Raw genomic sequence first — 21,570 nt, 5'->3', positions numbered from 1 at the left:
CATAAGGAAGAAGAGGTCGATAGGATATACGATCAGTTAGAGGACATGATTGCATGTGTTCCTGCAGGGAAACATTTGATAGTGATGGGGGATTGGAATGCGACAGTAGGCGAAGGAAGAGATGGTGATGAGGTGGGGGACTACGGTTTAGGCACGAGGAATGACCGCGGGGAGAAAGCAGTTGAGTTCTGCAGGAGACAGGGGTTAGTTATCACCAACACTTGGTTCAGACACCACAAAAGACGCAGGTATACATGGAAAATGCCAGGTGACTCGGGAAGATATCAGCTAGATTATATCCTGGTTAGACACAGGTTTAGGAACAGTGTGATAAATTCCCACAGCTTCCCGGGAGCGGATGCGGACTCAGACCACAATTTAGTTGTTATGAAATGTTGCGTACGTTTTAAAAAGATAAGGCAGGGGCGGCGAGTTAGAAAATGGAATGTAGAAGCATTAAATGGGTTGAAAAGAAAGGAATACAAACAGGCGGTAGAGAAAATCATGGAGGACGGTAAAGAGCTAAGTACTATTGAAGAAAAATGGGAATGTATCAAAAAAGGGTTGTCTAAAGCGGCAAAAGACACTATTGGAACCGTTAACGCTAAAAGGACTCGTAAACCATGGATCACGGATGAGATGATTACAAAAATGGATGAGCGGCGAAAATGGAAGAATATAAATACAGAATTAGGCAAAATGAAGTACAAAGAATTGAACAATAAATTGAGGCGGGCAACAAATAAAGCAAAGGAAGCATGGTGGAAGACGCAGTGCGAGAATATGGAAAGTCTGCAGAGGAAGGGGGAAATCGGTGCGCTTTACAGCATAGTTAAATCTTTATCGGGAAGTAAGAAAGGGAGATCAACGATAGCAGTTAGAGATAAGGCCGGTAAGGTAATAGTTGACGCAGGAAAGATCCAAGAGAGATGGAAGGAATATGTAGAAGACCTGTATAGTAAAGAGCTTAGACCAACAAAGTTAGACATTGAAAAGGAACATGACGTAGAGGAAGATAGCTTAGGTCCAGGCATACTAGACAATGAGATAGAAAGGGCATTAAGGGAGATGAAACTAAATAAGGCCGTGGGGGTAGATAACATTCCCGTGGAACTTTTGAAATGCTTGGGAAAATGTGGGAGGAAGAGGCTATATGGGCTGATCCGTAGTATTTATGAGGAGGGAATCTGGCCGGAAGACTTTGTGAGATCAGTTTTAGTTCCTATTCCGAAAAAGGTAAAGGCCACGTCATGTGAGGACTATAGGACAATTAGTTTGATATCCCACGCAGCTAAGGTTGTTCTCAGGATCATAAACAAAAGGATAGAGAGTAGGGCAAATGATTACTTAGGGGATGATCAGTTTGGGTTTAGGAAGGGGAGAGGTACGCGTGATGCCATTGCAGTAATGAGATTATTAATCGAGAGGAATATAGAACACAACCAGGAGGTATTTGCCTGTTTCGTAGATTTCGAAAAAGCGTTTGATAGAGTAAATTGGGAAAAACTAATGAGTATATTGCAGAAAATAGGAATAGATTGGAGGGAAAGGAGGCTAATCCGCAATCTGTACATGTCTCAGACTGCCCAGGTGAGGGTGGGAAACGGGGAGTCAGGATGGGCAGTGTTAGGAAGGGGTGTAAGGCAGGGTTGCCCATTATCACCGTTGCTGTTCAACCTGTACGCAGAAGAAATGATCAAAGAGGCATGGGAAGAACTCGAGGTAGGAATGAAAGTGGGCGGGGAAGTCGTAAAATCAGTTAGGTTTGCTGATGACCAAGCTTTAGTTTGTCAGTCAGGCAAGGGGCTGCAAGCATTGCTTAGTGAATTGGAAATTCAGTGCGACAGGTATGGGATGAGAATCAATATTAATAAAACAAAGGTTATGCGATTTTCTAGAAAGAAAAAGGCCAAGCTTAACATTAAAATAGGAGGGCAAAAGCTAGAGCAGGTAGAACAGTTTACGTATCTCGGTAGTGTTTTGGACCAACACGGTCAAAGTAGTAGGGACGTAAGGAGAAGAATTGCGCTAGGCAAAGAGGCTTTCACAAGGAGGAGGGAGTTGATGACAGGGACTTTGAGTAAGGATGTTAAGAAAAGACTCGTAAAAACTTTGATATGGAGCGTAGCTATGTACGGAGCGGAAACGTGGTCATTGAAGCAGGAGGATAGACGTAGATTGGAGGCTTTTGAAATGTGGGTGTGGAGAAGAATGGAGAAGGTGAAATGGACAGAGAAGAAAACAAATGAGGAAGTACTTGGTATGGTGGGCGAAGAGAGGGGTTTGTTGGGAGCAATCCTATGGAGGCAGGAAAAGTGGATGAAGGGGGTGTTGACCGGCAGTGGGATGTTGAAGACTGTGATAGAGGGTAGAATGTTGGGCAAAAGAGGAAAGGGAAGGAACAGGATAGGGTTGTTGGACGGGATGAAGGGAGGAAGGAAGTATTCAGAGATGAAGAGGGACCTGATATAGAGTAGGATGATTGATTTTTTGTTTTGTTAGGAGTAATAAAATATTTGTTTGGTAGTTGTGTCAGTCCAAAAACCTACCTTAACCGGTAGATTACTTAAAAAAAATATCAGCACTGGTTAATTCAAGAACTCAATTCTCGCTCGCACGATACATAATCAATACAAAATCAGACTTAACCACTCCCGCTTTTTGAATTAAAGGATTAACCTCTGCCCTTAGAACTATAACTTACTTATTACTGAATAATGCCAATAGGCCGCCACACACCCTTACGACAGTTTACTGAGTATTAAACACGTAGAATTGCAAAAACTTTCTCGCTGTACGAGTTCCAAATGATTTCCAACTTAGGTAAGGCCCACACGGAATTTCAGTCAGAAAGATATGTTCATCAACCACCAATATACTCGAACAACAAAAATATCTCGGGATAATTTACTCCAAGAAATATAGTTCATACGGTTCGCCCAAGGAAGCATTAAATATCAATCAATGGTTAACCTATTTTCATTTCACACTAAGATAAGAATAAAAATCGTAATCACAGCACCAATTTTAACCAAACACATCACTTTCTTTCACTAAAGACAATAAATATGAAGTATGCCATAGTAGGTCAATACCACAACAACTCACCCCAAAATCTTTAACAGCCCCCGGAACAACCCGCAAGCAGCTGCGGAAGGAGGTTGCTCAAGCTCTACTCTGTTGGCTTTAGGTTGGGATTGATGTCATCAATTTTCCACTAACTTATTCGCTCTCCTCCAATGACAGAGCGCAAAAATTGACCACTGTTGCCAAACCTTTTTTCAAGCATATTAAATAACAAATTCCTCGTAAGTAAGCGCATTTTGCTGTCAGTGGAACATTAGTTTTGTCAACTAAATGTTATCAAAAATAAGTATTACTAAATTCCATTTGTTGATATTTTGTATGATTTAACAACGTACTTCTGTTGTAATAGCTATCGGGGTTGACATCGATGATAACCAATTAGCCTTAACATAGGAAATTGTTATTTAGTAACATATTCCAAATGAAAATAACTATCTTGGTTTTATTATTCGGGGCATATACTATCATCATGTTATAATGGATAAGTGTGGTAAAATAAAAATATTTTTATAACCCAGAATGTTGTATGCCTAGTCAAAATATTGCTGATTGCAACCATTCCTCTTTGTCGTAATAAACATAGTTCTTGTTGTTCATTCTGCCTCGACCCATGTTGTCTGACACTAAATGTTAAGTTGAACTGAACGTTAATTTTATCTCCTTGGCATATCAATATTGCTTCTTTACTGCTGGTTAACATTTGATCTACTTACCGCAATACTTTGATCTACAGCTGATATCATTGAATTAGAATGCTCTATTTGAGTTAATGTTGATTCTTGTCATTATAAAATATATTTGTAGTGTTAAAATGCGTTCGATACCGAAATTTAAACCGTATCTAACTATTTTTTAATTTATAAATCCCATACTTTTCGGACTTCTTATTTTTCAACACCTCATCAGCTGTGAAAATATTTTAGGAAGAATACGTCTGTTTTTAATGTAATCTAATCCTTTAAAATCATGGCTTTGGCCACTGACTGATTGGTGAACCAACTTGATTTTATTAAATTAAGTACAAACAATTTCTAGGCAGAAATATTAGAGTAATTATGTACACTATGCCTAAAAAAAATGAAATGGGTTAACAACGAGAAGAAAAAAATGTGAAAGTACAAAATCGACAAAAGAATTCTCCATTAGGAAAAACTCTATGTTCTAACTACTAAAAAACCTCGGGTCACAATTTGGGTTTTCTTAGCAAACTGTCAGATCAAAATTTTTGTACACTTTCCGGACATGATATTGGACGGTAGGTGCCATAGTTGCAAAGGGGGAACACCAAGATGCTTCATTAAGATTTAGAGACATGCCTTGGATTTATGTGGTGCATATCAAATTACAAGAACTTTCACATTGACTGACACTGATTTTCAGTCACAGGAAAGCTGATCGAACGTATTGTCAATACGTTCTGATCGTAGACCGAAATATTCTTCTCGAAGAGAGTGGTACAACGTAGCCATGACCGAATTTGGGCATCAAACTAACAGCCATATAAAAGTAATATTATTTATGAAAGAGTCACAACATGCAGTTAAGACAGATCCTGATAAAACCTCATTTGAAGAAAATTTAAAGCCATTGATGTTTAAATCTCGTGTGTTTCCGCTTCGCATTATTGCAGTCACTAGTTTTCCAGATAGGGGCAAAAAGAGCTATAGATAGAAGAAAGAATTGGCAATCAGCGAGTTGTCTGGTATGACGTTTCTCCCAACCTAATGCAAACTGAGTACCCTGTGTTCTTTAGGTTGGGAATGGCCCATGTAGGATTATTTCGCTGATTTGCCAGTCTTCATTTTCTGTCTCTCTCTTGCCTAATCGACTGTGTCATTGCGAAACTTTAAACCGCTCTCTTTCGCTCTTTTAAATGCCGTTTTCTCAAACAAATAAGGCTCTTTTATGATTCCCTGTTAACAACATATCGTTTCATAAACAAAGGCATTTCTTGTGGCTGTTTTACGAGTTCATTAGAAATATCAATTTTTCAGTAACGACTGGTTTGCTTATCCGAAAAGTGTATTTATTGGTCAATTCATGAAATTCATAGCTTTGATATAATAACGTAAATCATAGTAACGGGGGGATACTGCAATTCAGTGCCAATGATTGAAATAGGAAAGTATGTATTTGTCATTCTTATAATGAGATTATTTTGTTAGTGTGACTTGATCTACCCTTTTGAAATTACCGTTAAGACAATAGTTCATTTAGTCAAGTGAAATGTGTTAAGTAATTTTCGCCTGCGAATTCTAACCATTCCTGAAGTACAGAAAGTAGTGCTTAGCGGAATAATTCCATTCGTTTGAAATTTTCACTCATGACGCTCGAACGTTAAATTAAGGAAATATTGTCTTAATTTTCTGAACACGCATTAAGTGGTCTCAGGATAGTAATCAAACTTGTTTAGTAACTATAAAATAAATTACAAATATGCAAAAGAATACCCAGCGATTGGAAATTATTTGAAATTTTGTCACATGGAGTTGAACAATAACAGAAAAGACACTAACAAATATTTTAATATTATATTGATATATATTACATGGAATATACTTTGAGCTGACAATACTTTCGTTACTTCACCTCAGGGCTACGCTGACATTAAATATCATATGCATCTAATTCTGGTCTTTGGTTGGAATTGTCGTGGGCCAACGTCATGTAACTGTAGAGTTTAGTTTAGCGTAGCGTATATTTTAATAGCTTTCCACGTCAATGCCAATTGTTTATTTTGTTCTACACTATCGAGCTGATTATTAGAGCATGTGATAAAATAATGGAAATAGATCAAAAGGCAATTTATAATATTTTAATTACACATACATATTTGTGACAAACTAACTCGGAGATAAATGCCTCTATCTAAGAATCATTTGTTATAAATCTTGTTTGAAACGTGGTTTGGCAACAACGTTTCCTTTCTGTTCTCTCATTGGAGGAAATGGAACACTTGTTGTTGAGCATTGATGACATCAGTACTAAATAAAGCCCCCCGTGAGTGCATTTAAACCGGAAATGAGTACCGCAGGGACTGCGTATTTCTGTAATGTGCAAATACAATGAGGTGTCGAATAGAAAAGGAGGAAAATTAGGTATTTGTATTTTCATGACATAAAATATGTTCCCAATAAAGGCGTCAATTTAAATTCCTCTACTATACTTTAATTTTTATAACTGGTGTCCATATCATTAAAACCAGAGACAAATATTAAGGTATTATCATGGTTTTAAAAATATCTTAAATCAATCGAATTAGTGTGCACTTCTTGTATGCGAAATCGTGACTCGAAGAGAAATGTTCAAGCAATAATACGGTAGAAACCTGTATGGTATTTGTTTAACGCCACTATCACGGATAAACCAATGTTTTAAGCGAAAAGAGAACATGACACGGGAATGATATTTTCATTCTCCATAGGATCAATGAACTCCTAGTAACTCTCGTGTTGAAATGGGTATTTTATGTTTTGTCATTGTTGAGCAATCTACTTTCATCCCCTACATAATCATTGGCGACGGTATCTACAGCTGGGGCCAATCACGCTTCTGGTTGGTAAAATCCCGCGAAATTCTTCGCGTGGGTATCGGTTCTGGCTAGTGGCAGAGATCTCGAATGTACGGAGTTATTTATGAAGCCTGTGGTTTGTTGAATTTGTGTTACATGAGGCCTGAGATTCTATAAGAGTCTTCTGACACAGTAAGTCTACGAACCAGTCAATAATACTCCCTAATTTACCCAAGAATATGATATGTGACGTGTACTATAGCCGGTCTGCCTGAGCGCCAACTCGGGGAGAGAAGATTAGTTAGTTCCAGTGTGCATGGTTATGTGTTATCAATATTTTATCAGTGTGGTTTGATACTGGCAGTAGTTATATCTTAAATCGAAGCCTAGCATCATACGCAGACTTTGCAAAAATTGTAAAAGTTCCCGCTTGGTACCTACGTTATCAACCGGAAGTTGATGCGCTTCCACCGTCTTCTCGCGGGAATGGAATTTCAGTTCTATGTTGCATCAAATTATTTATTTTTACTATAATTGTGAATAATATTTGATAATCCTGGGTATATAAATGTAACTACTTTAATATTACACAATTGCAACTTTGGCGCGTCTATTCGCGGCTTCGTCACGGTCAAGATCATTGCTTTGTTTTTTGAAAACCTTGCATCAATTTTGGTTCATTGTTAGTGATGTATTTGTAGGATAATGAATACTCCTCCTAATAACCAAGGGACTGGGGTTATTGGGCGTCGATCTACAAGGAGTGCTCTTGCTGAAATATCTTGGGTTTTCTCTTCTGAAGATAGTCGACTTCCAATTCTTACAGGTTAGTTTCTGTGTAGAGGCATTATACTATGCTTATACCGAACATTTAGCCGAAATTTTGAGTGTTTTTTTTACAGCGGATGTTACTTGGTAGGTTTTAATCGTATTCTCACCTTGGTCTTTCTTAGCCACCAATCCAAGAGATAACATTCAAGATGTGCCAACAACCATCATTCATAACTTGCCGGCCTCTTATTTGTCCCCATCTCCTTCTCCTGACGAAATGATAATTCAGCAACGAGGGAGGCGAAGAGTCCCCGTAACTTGGAGCCCGGACGAGACGGATCGTAAACGTGACTCAGGATATAAAGAAAGGACTCCAGTAAAGCATGGCAGTCCGAATTGTAAAATAGGAGCCAACGGGATTGTCCTGAGGAGTACTCCTCGGAAGCGGCTCCTTTTAAACGACCCCAAAGAACTGTTCCCTACACCAGAAAAAAGCAAGAAGGTAGGTACTGCCATCCCTATCATTTGCAATGCAAAGACCCTTAAAGGACCTGAGTCTATGTTGAAAAGAATGAATGGTTCATTATTTTCCCGGCTTATTTGTTATAGTAACGTATTTTGGTGGCTTATATTGTGTAGGATATGTTTTTACCTAATCTCATCATGCCAGTGCTTTTCTCTATCAAAATAAATTACCATTGTATCAATTTTTCAGGGATCCCCAACACCAAAGAAAACTCGTCAAGATAAGGCCTTTTCTAACTTCACGGGGCCCCTTCAAGCTGCGCTTAAGGGACTATCGCAAGATCAACTCATTGAAGTAATTCATTCCATTGCCGAAAAGCATCCAGGTTTGGAAGGAGTAAGTATTGCGCCTTTTATTCCTAATCTGATGGCTGTCATTAGTAATTACCGCGTTTAAACGCATTTGAGATGACTTCATAAAACTAAAGTTAATTTTTGAATGGGTTCCTATAAATTCACCAGTTTTTATGTGATTCATGTTTTAATACATGCACAAGAACTATTCTTGTCAAAAGTATAGTTTTTTGATTGTATTTGAGCTTTGACCATTTGTGACATTTTGTTTTGCAGGAAATTAAAGAGTCATTGCCTGCTCCAGATATTGCACCATTGGAAGAGAGATTGAACTACCTGAAGAAGAATATTTTCAAGTCCTTGCCTAACTCCAGGCTCACGTCTAAGACAGATTCTCCTGCTTATAGTAGAGCTGCAACTCATGTTTTAGCCTTCAAGGTAAGTGTCCTTATTTTACATGTAACCGTGACATGTTATAACTGGACAAAAATATGTCCTTTTAATGCCTCACAAGTGATATTTATTGATATATTGTTAGTGTTAGTAGTTTAATAATTAGTATTATTGAAAATCTCTGCTTCACTTGTGACAAAATTGCCATGAGCTTAGAATCAGAAGACAAACTTACTGTACTTCCTTCATTACTGAACAAGTGAACAGATTAAGTGTAACAAAGTCTCATGCAGAACTTACTTGTCCTGTACCTCTGAGATTTTATAGATATGTTTAGTCCTGGCCTAAGCAATTAATTGGCTCAAGTTCCTAAGGCTAGCTCACTTAATAAATATATATGTTAAAACATAACCTTTATGGTTAAGAGTGATTATGGGATATGGGTCAAAATATATACACAAAATGATTCTAGTTTGTTCGCTATGGCACAGCATAAGTGATAAAATTAAAAATAAAGCCATTAAAAAGGCTGATAAAATTAATATTTTATTTGGTCTGTTATTTCGTCTCCAATAGCTGGTACATGTGATATCCCCAAGGGTAACTGGTAGCTAAACCCACCAACACAAAAAATGTTTCATGGAAAAGTATGTACCAGTCTACCAGTGGCTGTATGCACAGCTGCTGCATTTAAATTTCAGTTGCCAGGTTGGGGAAATATTGATAGCAATCAAGAGTGCAGGAAAAACAATTGAAAGAACTAACTGAAAAATGTAGTTCCTGTAAATTCAAAACACACCACTGTTCCTTTTACAAATGCAATAGGGTTTATTATTGATTAGTCACACATAAACCTACCGTAACTGGTAGGAAACCAATAATTATAATAATGAGTACTGAATTTTAACTTTAGTATTTTAAACATTCTTATGAGATCTACGTGAAGTAGGTAAACCAGGTTGTTTGACTTGTGAAGATAATCACCTATCATGGAAAGAATTAAAAACAACTAGTTTTAGTATACTCTTGTTCGTCATACCTGCTAGGCATTTTGTGGATGCATAATAAATGCAACACACATATTTTGCTCATCTCTAATACAGCTGGTGTTTTAATTATGTACATGCTATTATGTACACTTATCTAGAATGAAAGTAATTGGATTAGAAATTCAATGCTGATTCTCTGAGGCATTGTAGTAACTGAGGTGATTAGATTTTCATGGAATAATCTGCATGCTGCTGAAAATTATTCAAGGTTTAATGTTTCAAACCTAATTGTTTTAAATGTTTTTTTTTAAATTGAATATGAATTATCGATCTGAAAATTAGTTTCCAGTGTCCCTCTGAGCTCTACTTCAACCTGTAGATGTTTTCATTCCTTCATAGTTCTTTGTACTCTTTGTCTGGATGACCTGCTTCCTCTGTTTATCCTTGGCCATCTCTTAATCTTCCTCTGTGTCTCATTTGGCTGTGATATTTGGTAAATCGTCATGCCCGAGGATGTGTCAAATTATGTTTAGTTTTTTGTCTTCCTTCAGCTTTTCTATTCATCCACTCATCATAATGCTTCATCATTTGGAATTCACCTTTTGTATGAGTTTTATTTTAATCATTCTTCATTAGAGCCCCATTTCCATTTATTATAATCTCATAATTTCTGAATTGCTGTGCCTATCTTCCATGTCTCATAACTGTAGAAGAGTAAAGACATAAAGATTCATGCTTTGATATCTCTCTTCTTCTTCACAAGCGTGGTCCTACTAGATCCTCCACTAAGAGGCACTGCACTGAGATTACAAAAGTCAATGCAGTAGTTCAGATTTCACATGAAAATAAGGGTGTGAACAGTTAATTCTCTAAATATTTTCATGTTCAAATAGTTTTATGTTGTGTTCATTTTGACTTGGTATTCACATATCTGTAATAGAGTAAGTGTTTCATTTTGTTCATTGACCATCCATTTCTCAACAATTGATTTTCTTGTGCATGTTTAAGCTTCCTGTTGGGCGTTGAGAATGATGCATTTTTTTACTGCAGTGAATATGATACCAGTCTTGCCACTGTTGGCTCTCTTGTTCAGGGTACCACATTGGTGAAACAGTATTTCACTATTATTTCAGTTTTTTGTTTCATTTTCCTCTAGAGGAGGTTTCATCAGTAACTTATTATTGCAATAGAATTTCTAGTCAGAATGGTATAACTATTTGATAATCTTTAGATGTTCATTTAAACTTTCAGAATCAAGAAATAATATTACTTGCTGAGAATAAAAATGAGATCTATCTAAATACCCATCTTTGTTATCTAACGCCTGCAGTCAATAACTATTGTTGGATGACTAATGTTGGTTTGTTTTACAATCTCCACACGGCTGCTAGCCATTTATTTGTAAATTTCCATGAAAATCAAGATTTCGTAAGCATGCTCACTAGTAGCCTTAAACATCTGAAGTGAAGCGATGTTGTGCCTTGGCAGAGGTTGGAATGGGCGACCTCAATATCCTTACCATGGTGCTCTTTTCCCTGTCGACATGTGGCAGGCGGTAAACACATTAGACCAAGTGGTTTAAGTCTCTGGGACACACGTTAAAGACCCTTCATGCCAACAGTCAATCCCTAATATGATGATCTTTTGCATGCCATCCAAGCCATCCAATTATCTGTGGTAGGGTATGAAAACACTTGTGGAAATGTATTTAAAGTCGCAAAATACTGCTAAACTTCTAAACCCATCTTAAACCTCCATTATCATAATCACATGGGATAAATAATTGAGTTGGATTCCTCTTGCCTTACTAGGTTATGTTTTCAATGTGACCCTGTCACTTTAAATGGCCATGCCACTGAGGTCAGTTGCCTTTGCAGCCACCCTCTTTAGGAACATATGTTGCATGGACTACCTTTCATCAAACAACCTTTTGATCTGTATGATATAGGTGGTACTAAGGCATTCAATTATCATTACTTTCTCTGGCGCATCTCTTGGGGTCATGAAAGCATTCAAACCCTTCTATCATGTCAAAGCCTTTGGCCATTCAATGGGGAACTGTAAATTTTGTTTTTACATAGTTTATGATAAAATTTGATTTTTGTTGTTCATCGAACATCCATAGCATCCACCAGGGCCAATCAGATAATATAAGTTGATGAATATATAAAGAATAGTAGGGGAAAATAATGAACAAATGATAACACTTTTCCTCTGAATATTGATTTATTATATGACTAGTTTCAAAGTACTACTTCATCACCTGAAGATGATATGGTGCATTGAAACAGGTTGTGTAGTAAATCAATATATAGTGGAAAAGTGATATCATTTGTTCATTATTCTGTTTGAATTCCATCATATCTTGCCTGAAACTATGCAGTTTTTTGGATAAAGTTTTAACTGTTCTAAATTTTTTTAATAATATTGATTTATAGAGTAATGCACGCAATACAAACATGTGCAATTGGGTAATGATTACTCAAGGACTTAATTAATTGCAATAACAAAGTAGCAGTTTAAATAAGAAGATTCCAGGATGTAAAAACTGAATGAGTACTGAATTGTTGGATTTACAGCCTTCAACACTTGGCCTCAATATGATAAGTTCAGGATGAATTGAATTCACAAAATGCTTTAGTACTGCTTATCATCAAATCAGATGAACCGCCAGGTTTACTAAATGAGAATGGTAGACACGAGTATTAGGTAAATATTTTACCAAAGAAAACGACTGCCCTTTATAGAAAATCACAAAATATTTCATGTACATGATGCAGGCCTGTGGCAAATGCTTATAGATTTTGGTGTTTTATCCAATAAAATATCCCAAGTATAACATAATACTCAGTGGATTGTTGACGACACTGATCTTGACTAGGGATAGCTGGTTTATTCAGGGTAGATGGGAAATGAATGGGATTTATCAGAACTTGTTCACAGAGATCTCTCTAAATATTTCACGTCTATGTACCCTAAGCATTATCACTTACATTTATTTAAAGCTCAGCATTTTCCATTATTTATACCAAGTATTTTCCAAAATTTATTTATGTTGCACTAATCCGAAAACAGCACATTCACATAAAAATCAGACTTTAAAAAAATGATATAGACATATAGCAATAGAAACAATATAAACACCCAAGTCCAATTAGAGAAAAAACCACCTTGGCCGCAATAGAATCTGCGACCTCTAGGTTGGCAGTCAAGGATGTTACCTCGCTACTACCAGGGCTGGCAAAAAGAAGGAAAATTCTCACAGTGGCACTTAATTGAGTCTTTAGGTTCATTCAAACATTCCTTAACCATATCAACAGTGCCTTGTGCAATAAGAGTTAAATGTGGGCTTGGTAAGTGATGTCATCTCCGCTGAGTGCCAATGAAGTTACTTGTCACTTGACCAACTTTGGCACCTATAACTTAAAACAAGAATACTGAAGTTTGTGTCTGTCAGTCCATAAAATTGACCAGTGCCATCCTTGCCCATCCAGATGTATGCACTTTCATTGATGTCTTAGCTGGTTGCAGTTCTCCAGTTCATATTTCAAACTCTTGGCACACCCATTGACTGGCAAAGAAACATTCTATCATAACACTCTCATACTTCTCATGTGGAATGAATACTCGTAACACTTCTCATGTGGAATGACTACTACATTTCAGTTAAGAGTTCATTGTGTAAGAACTTTTTTATTGTTGTTCATGTAGAATATACAGGCAGTCTTAGGGGAACTGGTTCGAAAAATGCTCTCATTGAAGTGTATATTGTCTAATTCTTCTTCTACTGAGTAGAAATTTGGCTGCCTAAGAGATTCCAGTAGAATGGTTTTTAACAATACCACAGTAACTTTGTTCTTATATTCTTTATTTTTAAAATGTTACTCTTGATACCTTCCATTATCGTGTTCACATAAAGTGTACATTCATGTGAGCCATAATGATGACATATTTATTATATTGAGTTCAATTAGTTAATTGTGAACGTGAATTTTTGTACAGCTCTCTTACTGTAATGCTTTTGTTGAGTTGGTAGCATCAAACATGTTTTTGAAGCTGCGAGATTTTTTGGGTCATGGGGATGGCTCCTTCCACTGTGAAGACTGGACTTCGGTTTCTATATCATAACCAGGTTGCATTACCTGTGATAATTGTTTTTAATAAGTTAGGGTCATTGCTTGAATGATTGAGCAGTTCCGGGCTGATATCAAGACTTTTTTGACTTTGTTCATCCATTAACACTCGCAGTAAAAATTTGGACACAATGCGCTGCATGCCCAAAATATCTATCAAAATGTTGAAATACAATTCAACACTAATGTCAACTTTATTGGCAATCTCCCTGAGTTAACCTACGGCTTGCTCGAACTAAATTGTTCATACTGTTGACGTGGGTGTTGTTTGTTGACATTGATGCTCGTCCACTTCTTGGTTCTTCATCGGTCGAGGTTTGTCCAGAATGGATGTGGTTGTACCATCGAAAACTCTATGCCTAACTCATAGATTCATTGCCGAATGACTCTTGAATCCTTGCATAAGTTTCAGTTTCACTTTTCTTGAGTTTAAAACAAAATCCAATGCACATGTGCTGCTTCTCTAACACTTTCATTCTCACAGACACCTGAATTTGCATGGCAAAGGTGTGTAAGCTTGGGCAAGAATCGCTGTGGTGGGGAGACTAGGCAAAATAATGTCACGAGCAAGGTGGTGTGTTACTTCTCACGGATGCCACTAGGGTGACACCTACCTGATTGTGATCTGTCAAGCAGTTCGCGTGTAGAGAGGCCAGTCTCATTTTTTTGTGCAGACTTTGTACATTGTGCCTTAAGCTAGCTTTATGGCATCAACATTTTTCACAGTAAATTATGTGGAAAACATTTATGACTGTTCTGTATTGAACAACCCTCATAGTTCTTAGGGAGGAATAAAAAACAAAACATCAAATCCTGATGTTTTGACTGTGAATTAATTTGACTAGCAAATAATAAGCATAAAAAGAGACGTTTTAGGCGTGATATGGTGGGATATCATGATTAACAAAAATTTGCAATTTTCCACAAAATATTGTTTATTTTGTGGAAAATTGCCAATTTTTATTGATAAAGTACTAAGCAGAAGGGGCTACTGTTTGATGAGAAGAGTAATTCTCTGAAACGTTTATCTTTCAGTGATAAAATCAAACATGCTAATTAATTTTCACATTATTTAATTGTTCTATGATTATGATGTGATGTATAATAGTTTTTCATTTAATTATATTATGATGAACATTAACCATTTTTACCAAATAATCACTGTCACTGTGTTAATATCTGTTAAGCACATGCGCTGACCCTAATCATGTTTTAAACCAAATTAAACTCATGGCAGATTGTTCTGTGCTGCCTGGAGATGACATACAACCTCTGAACAGTATACACAGTGTGAACGTGAATCCGGAAAACCTGGAAATGTGCTGGAATTTTTGTATGATGTTGCTGAAAACCTGTTTAAGTGTCTTTACTTGCAAATTAGCTGCAATAATAGTCATATTGAAAAGCATGCCTGCTTTATGCTGTGGGGCAAATGGCCCTAGCAAGAAACTTCATAATAATATAGGGTTTGTTTATTAAGTTTATATTTGCTCCTAAGAAATTATTGACAAAATTTTGCAGTTGTGGGTGCGATTTGGTAGAAATATAATGTATTGAGAAATGAAATAAGTGCAAGTTTCCACTAGTTTAATGATTTATTTCAGTAAATGATGCATTCAGCTGAATATTAGACAATTACAACTTACATTGGTTTGTTAAAGGCCTGTTTCATGTAAGTTTTTGTCTAAAGATAAAGGTATATTTTTACTTTTTCAGATATTTGTATATTGTAGCAAAACTTATCATGTTGGTGGGTGAATTTTAGCATTTACAAAATCCATTAGCCTGCTAAAAACCTGAAACTTTTTGGTAGAAACTGAAATAAATCATTACTTCTGACATGCAGTCCATATTCTTTGAGTGGAGAGGTATATAATAATCTAAAAATGGATTGATTTATTTTCGAACATCAGAGTTATACCTCTGCATTCACCACCTTTTGGGGCCCCATTGTCCAGTGAGTGTTTTGTCTAGAAAGAGGTTGTGGAACAGTTTTGTTTCATTTCTCTTATGTAAACAGTATTGAGATTATAAATTAGAGATTCAGGTGTGATTTGGGGGGGCAGTTCCAAAATAAAAGTTACGAAGACTGTTGCAATTTCCCACTTAATATTAGGTGGAAAATTGCAATAGTCTGTCTCTGTTAGTATTGAGGTTATTTATTAAAATATCTTCTATGAATTGAGATCAACCTTTGGCAATCAAACAACATTTTTCTCTGATCCAAGTTAGGGTGTCATCATTTTGTCCATCACTGTTTTATTTCTTTTGGCATTAATTACATACCCACTTATTACTCACATGTTAAATGGTTTTTCTATGATTCTTCGTACCTTTTACAGCTTCTGATTTCTTTTATAAAATGTATTAAAAAATTCAAATATTTTGTGACACTTGGAATTTTAATTTGAATACTGTGATACTGAATTGCTGCCACATAGAAAACAAGCATGCAATTAAGTGTACCTTTCCCCAGAAATTATGAACGTGGTGATTATGGTGGGCCACTCGAGATGGTTGAAATTACATATTTGACTCTGGTCATAAAATAGAGATGCAATTTTTTGTTAATCATGTTTACATAGAGATTGAAACACCTGCAATATTGAATGACCACTGTGGCTGCCATGCTAATGCATTGCTATTACTGATTTATTTTATTCATAAATCGTTGGACTAAAAATAATAAGGCTATTGCTCATATTTACTTGGTTCTTGTTATGTGCTGTACTCATTATATCATGTTTCTACTGCATATAAAAATGATGGTCAACAATTTTGTTTTGCAAAGTAGACAATCTTTGCTTATGGTTTTTCAGATATGCATATGCCAAATTTGGTCATTTTTTCTCCATCTTAACGGTACACTTGAAAATATTTGTCATCTAATTCTGCCATTTTTTTCTAGAAATGCGTGATTGAGCAAGGTAGGCAACTGGTGGACAGCCAGCATTGGGACTCTGTGTTGGAGTATGTTTTTCTAGCATGGTCTTACGTTCGTGCCACTCCACTCTGGGACAATCCTCCGCATAATGCTGCCAGACGTCAGTGCTTCAAGTCACTTGCAACACAGTGTATGACTGCCTTGAAGAGAGGCAACTGGTCGCCTGAAATATGTGATGAAATTGCTGAAAAGTATGTTTTACACTTAAAAATTACATATGTATATATCTAATCTTTAAAATTTGTCGTTTGTTTTTAAATTAATTAGCTTACTTATAATAGTATCCAAAATCTTCCTGAAATGTGGCTACAGCCCATTATTATTATAAACATGCATATAAATGTGAGATATCTGGTTCATTTATATAATGATAATCATACTTCTGTATTACAGGTTAGTACTTTTAAGGCTTTGTTGGTAATATATTTATTTAATTTTTTTTACTATTTGAAATATTAGATTTAAACCTCTGTCGCCCAGGATAGATCCTAAATTGCTGCTATTACGGCTTCTGTATTTACCCTCATAAAATGAATCAAGATTAAATTGCTTCTTACATTGTATGGAAAGTCAGACACATACCATTTTTAGGGAAGTTAATCTTATTTCCAGTTTCAAATATGTGGACAGCATCTCCTACCGAAATAAAAATATGGTACCTTAATCAGACAAATTCGGTGAGCTTGCTTTGCGGTAAAACCAAGGAAATCCTGATCAGCAGAGTCAAAATAGCTGCAAAAGTGGAAGTGGCAAAAGGACTTTGAGAAGAGCATAGTGATTGTAATCTTAAAGAAAACGAAAAGCAAGTGATGGGAAAACAGCCAAGTGTCAAATTGAGTCGGGTCATATTAAAAAAAAACCATAAACACAATAATCAACCCGAAGGTCGGTTTGGTAGGTGATGGTAGAGTTCAACCAGTACTAAGCCCGATGGCGTGTGAAATTCACACGTCAGGGTAGGGGGGCCAGTTCCTTTCCCTGTGCTGGTTACGGTTTTCCAGTAAGATCTGGCTCCCAAAAAATCACATAGCTTGGGTTCAGGTCATAATATGCATCAGAAATAACAAATCAGATAATTGTTGGAGAAAAATTTTTGAAAAAACAATTTGGATTTGGAACAACAGAGGAATGAAGTAGGCCATACTCCAAGGATCCTGATGAAATATATTTCCAAGCCATTATTTGTTCCATTTAAGCCATTGTGAAGTAGTATTCATGGACTTTTGGCAATTCAAGTCTTTGGCAATAATGGATGAAACAAGATGTTCAAATGGCTGGAAAAACTTAGTATAGATTACAATGATGAAAAAGTAATCAAATAATTACTTATATGGTATAAAAGTCACCATGTTGCTAATAAAACATAAGAAAATAGTGAAGGATTCCAAGAAACTTCAGGAAATGCTTTGACAACTTTTACCGGAGTTATTTGCTATATGTGAATTACTAGAAGTGAAGGAGTTTGACGAGGAAGCAACCTCTCATGAGCACTATTGAACATATTTGGAAGAGAAAAGAACTTGGAATACGCCTGAAAGGAATGAAGGTTAATGGGGAAGAACATGCCCTGTTCTGCAAATTACCTCAGATGAATAGTCATTCAAATCATGCATAGATCAAACATTATACTAGAATACGTCTTGTTGAATGAAAATGTTTTGAATCAGCTCATAAATCATAAAATTGATAATAAAAGTCGGATACACCATGTATGTCAATAAATGTAGAAAATTAAGATACTGGGTCATGAAGTAATATAATTACCTCCAACTTTGGCTGATTGGACATTTTTTACTCAAGTATGTGAATGAATACAATGTAATATTCAGAGGAAAAAGTCCATGCTCTTTTGTGAACTTGAAACTGTCATGTATTTTTTACACTTTCAGAATGGAAAGTTGTGTCGCTGACTGTGAAGATATGCAGATGTGCATGAAGCAACTGAGTGCTATTCGGAAAAAGCTGTAACAACTAAGCACCAGTTGTCCTTCGTATATAATGTAATGCTCCTTCTGGATATACATATCCATGGAGTTCACCTGAATATTTTTTCAAACCTCACATTATGTGGCTATTATGAATTGAACAAGTGCCTATAAAGTCATTTCATCTGATGTTAACATTTTAATTTGTAATACTTGACTTTTTAATTGCATTAGCATTATATTTTGATTTTATCACTGATAATTTCATTATGTGATTTATCAGGTTTTACATAAGTTATAATAGTGATTTTAATTTTGATATTGAGTTAAATATTGATTTGACTGATGTGGTATAGTTAAATACCAATAATTATTGATATCAACCTGATTCTGTGCAAACATATGTAGTTGTATGATACCATTAATTATAAGTTAAATTGATTGCTAGTTGAGAAAGTATAGAAAATCTTAAACTTCTGAAATGGTATGTTTATGTAAATTGCGCCATGCTATCCATAATGGCATTTTAAAAGTTTTGTTTTGTAGTCTTGATTTTGTATTTTTTATATGTAGAATAAAACATTGATTCTAATTTTCAAAATCTCCAAATTTTAGTAATAGTGTATTCTTTGACAAAGTTTATTAACTGATATTCCAATATGGCAATTAAGTTTAAGAGTAAGGTTAATGGTCTCAAGTCAATTACCTAATGATCTAATTGCTAAAATATTGTAGCTCTACAGTATACTGTGTAATCAATTGCATTCTTTAATAGATATGTCACTGATTACTTGGTCTTGGAAAAACTACCTCAGCTGGGTCATTGAAATATATATTGTTAGTTTGACCTAACAGTGGTATTACATTGGTGCTTGACTTAGTCTTTTCAGGGGTCAGTATAATTTTTCATCATACACAGTTTAATATCATCCACACAAAAATCATACAAATTTGATAGTTTCATTTACCCTTCATCCAGTCTTGAAAGAGACATTGTGAAAAATTTGCGATCACTGTTGCAGTGATCTGATTGGTGGGCCGTACACTTGTGTGTATGTATGTATGTATGTATATACATAGTGTACCCTCTGCCATGTATATGTAGTACAATGGTCATTAAAATAATAAAAATCTATTATAAAAAATATCATGCCTAATTGAAGGTTACCATTGTGCAGTGAACCAATCGCTTTGTTACTTACTCAGATAAAATGGTAATTTTAAATAATTCAATTTATTGACTCCATCATTTGAAATTAACAATGCTGCAGTTAGATGAATTAAGATCAGCCCACTCATAATAACATAACTTTATTTTAAATGTTACTATTACATTAATATTTTGGCGCAGATGCTATCATATCATTTATCGTACTGGTTTCAAGATGAATAAATGCATGCACAATGAAAGAAAGTTGTTTCAATTAACAGCTGCCTGTTTCTGCAAATCTTATTATTGCAACTTTTATCCTTTCAAGTACTATGTTGTGCTAATTGAAATTAACTTAAGGTTCTCTTCATGTTGCAATTGGCCATACTATTTCATCTATTTAACACTAGAACATTATATACAGTATTCTTTGTTTGTTCCATCTGTCCCAATTATTCTTTCCATTTATTTCTGTATTCTTTGGTTTTCTCATATCAGCTATTTGTAATACTTCTTATGTCGTTGTATATTTTCTGACACTTTGCACGTTCTGTTGTTTATTTGCAGTATTTTCACTTCTAATGCTTATAATGACTGGCATTAAATGTGGTATTTCTTATTTTTTGTAGTACTTACGTAGTTGTTTTTAATTCACTCCATCAAAATGTTTTTTGTAATTAACAAACTAATTGGTTTTATATATTATGTTTTCTACATGTTTCCAGTAATTCTCTTATTGTAAAGATGTTATTAATGCATATATATTTATATTACTAAGATGTCTTTTGGAAATGTCTTCTGAATCCTACTTGTTCTTCTTATGTAATTTCTCCTCTTATCTTAGCTAATTTTTGTGTTATTATTTTTATATTTCGTTTTTTTTATTTCTTAAGTATGTATTAATATTATGCATTTTAGTTACCTTATTCTTTGGGTATTGTCCTCCCTCTCTGACAACTATTTAAGGGTTTAAAAAATTGTTTTTTGAGGTTCGAAGTGTTATATTTTAGTATATCCATTTATGTGTATGCTGCCATCTCTTAAGTTTTTTGTATTTTTCATTTAATGCGATAGCAGCAATTGTGAATAGAGCTTTACCCAACTCCTTAGTTAATATTTATATAGTTGCTTCATGTTATTTGTAGATGTTTTGTTGCTTTATTATTTGGTTGCTTTTCGTTTCCCCTTTCCAGTATCTTAAGTTTTTTTCTTTGAATTTTGGTACATATTTTGGGTCCTAGGAATTTTAGCAGTTATATTTTTGGTAATATTTTATAGTCAACATTTGAACAACTATGAATTTCATTATTGTATATTTGTAGTCCTCTGTGCTATAAATACATCTATTTATTGCTAAGTAAATGAACTTTCCAATGCTATTTTTTATCCATTATTTTTTATTGATTTTTACTCCAATGTGCTTTTAAATATGCTAATATTTGCTTATGGGAAGAAATGGTGTAAATAAATTTCTCTAGCTCATTTAAGGAAAATTTCTTTGTGAATTTGACTTTTCTTTTTGATTTAATAGGAAATGGTCTTCTATTGGCCTATTATCATTGGCCTCTAGCTATCTAAGTTTTTGGGAATTAATTTTTTTGTGGCATGTGTTATTACATATTGTTTAAGTATTCAGTCACTTAAGGATTGTATGTTTTGCATAGATTGTGGTCAAAACCATATCTTTCCACTATTTCATCAACCGTTATCAATTCCCAGTGCTTCTGTTCATATCTCCTACAATTATGGGCTCATTTCCTTGGATTCATCCTGCTTCTTCAGAGTTCACGCAAATAATGGTTAGATATCCTCTTTCTATTTAAAATTAGTGCTTTTTTTTGACTCCTG

The 21,570-nt window shown here is 35.2% G+C and overlaps 2 protein-coding genes across 6 annotated transcripts in view; one reads left to right on the top strand and one right to left on the bottom strand.

The window, feature by feature from the left end:
• The window catches only part of LOC139687421 (G patch domain-containing protein 2), a 38,963-nt gene extending 35,805 nt beyond the window's left edge, over positions 1 to 3,158 (bottom strand). For 3 of the 4 annotated variants that reach the window (XM_071584549.1, XM_071584551.1, XM_071584552.1), the window contains exon 1: positions 3,109 to 3,158. The gene's annotated coding sequence lies outside the window, so the exon portion shown is untranslated. Of the gene's footprint in view, positions 1 to 2,704; positions 2,725 to 3,108 lie in introns of those variants that run through there. The other variant, XM_071584550.1, reaches the window with a different exon arrangement.
• Positions 3,159 to 6,694: 3,536 nt separating this feature from the next.
• LOC139687643 (uncharacterized) lies at positions 6,695 to 19,941 on the top strand. Of its 2 annotated transcripts, XM_071584883.1 has the most exons (7): positions 6,695 to 6,790; positions 7,300 to 7,424; positions 7,552 to 7,871; positions 8,085 to 8,231; positions 8,465 to 8,626; positions 16,612 to 16,838; positions 18,537 to 19,941. In XM_071584883.1, the coding sequence occupies exons 2-7, from the start codon at positions 7,304 to 7,306 to the stop codon at positions 18,613 to 18,615; spliced, it is 1,056 nt and encodes a 351-aa protein (XP_071440984.1). In that variant the 5' UTR covers positions 6,695 to 6,790; positions 7,300 to 7,303; the 3' UTR covers positions 18,616 to 19,941. The 2 variants fall into 2 exon arrangements, with proteins under 2 accessions (XP_071440984.1, XP_071440983.1); XM_071584882.1 differs by lacking the exon at positions 6,695 to 6,790 and having other exon boundaries at positions 7,027 to 7,424.
• Positions 19,942 to 21,570: the final 1,629 nt, after the last annotated feature.

Source organism: Hetaerina americana, unplaced genomic scaffold (genome assembly GCF_022747635.1).
Source record: "Hetaerina americana unplaced genomic scaffold, ioHetAmer1.1.p SCAF_2, whole genome shotgun sequence".
NCBI classification, from domain to species: domain Eukaryota; kingdom Metazoa; phylum Arthropoda; class Insecta; order Odonata; family Calopterygidae; genus Hetaerina; species Hetaerina americana.
This window is presented reverse-complemented; position numbering and strand designations above follow the sequence as displayed.

Excerpts from the sequence above, each read along its gene's own strand:
- LOC139687643 (XM_071584883.1), top strand. The coding sequence starts at position 7,304 with ATGAATACTCCTCCTAATAACCAAGGGACTGGGGTTATTGGGCGTCGA. Across the intron at positions 7,425-7,551 it reads TCGACTTCCAATTCTTACAG|CCACCAATCCAAGAGATAAC; the intron begins GTTAGTTTCTGT and ends GGTCTTTCTTAG. Across the intron at positions 16,839-18,536 it reads TGTGATGAAATTGCTGAAAA|AATGGAAAGTTGTGTCGCTG; the intron begins GTATGTTTTACA and ends TTACACTTTCAG.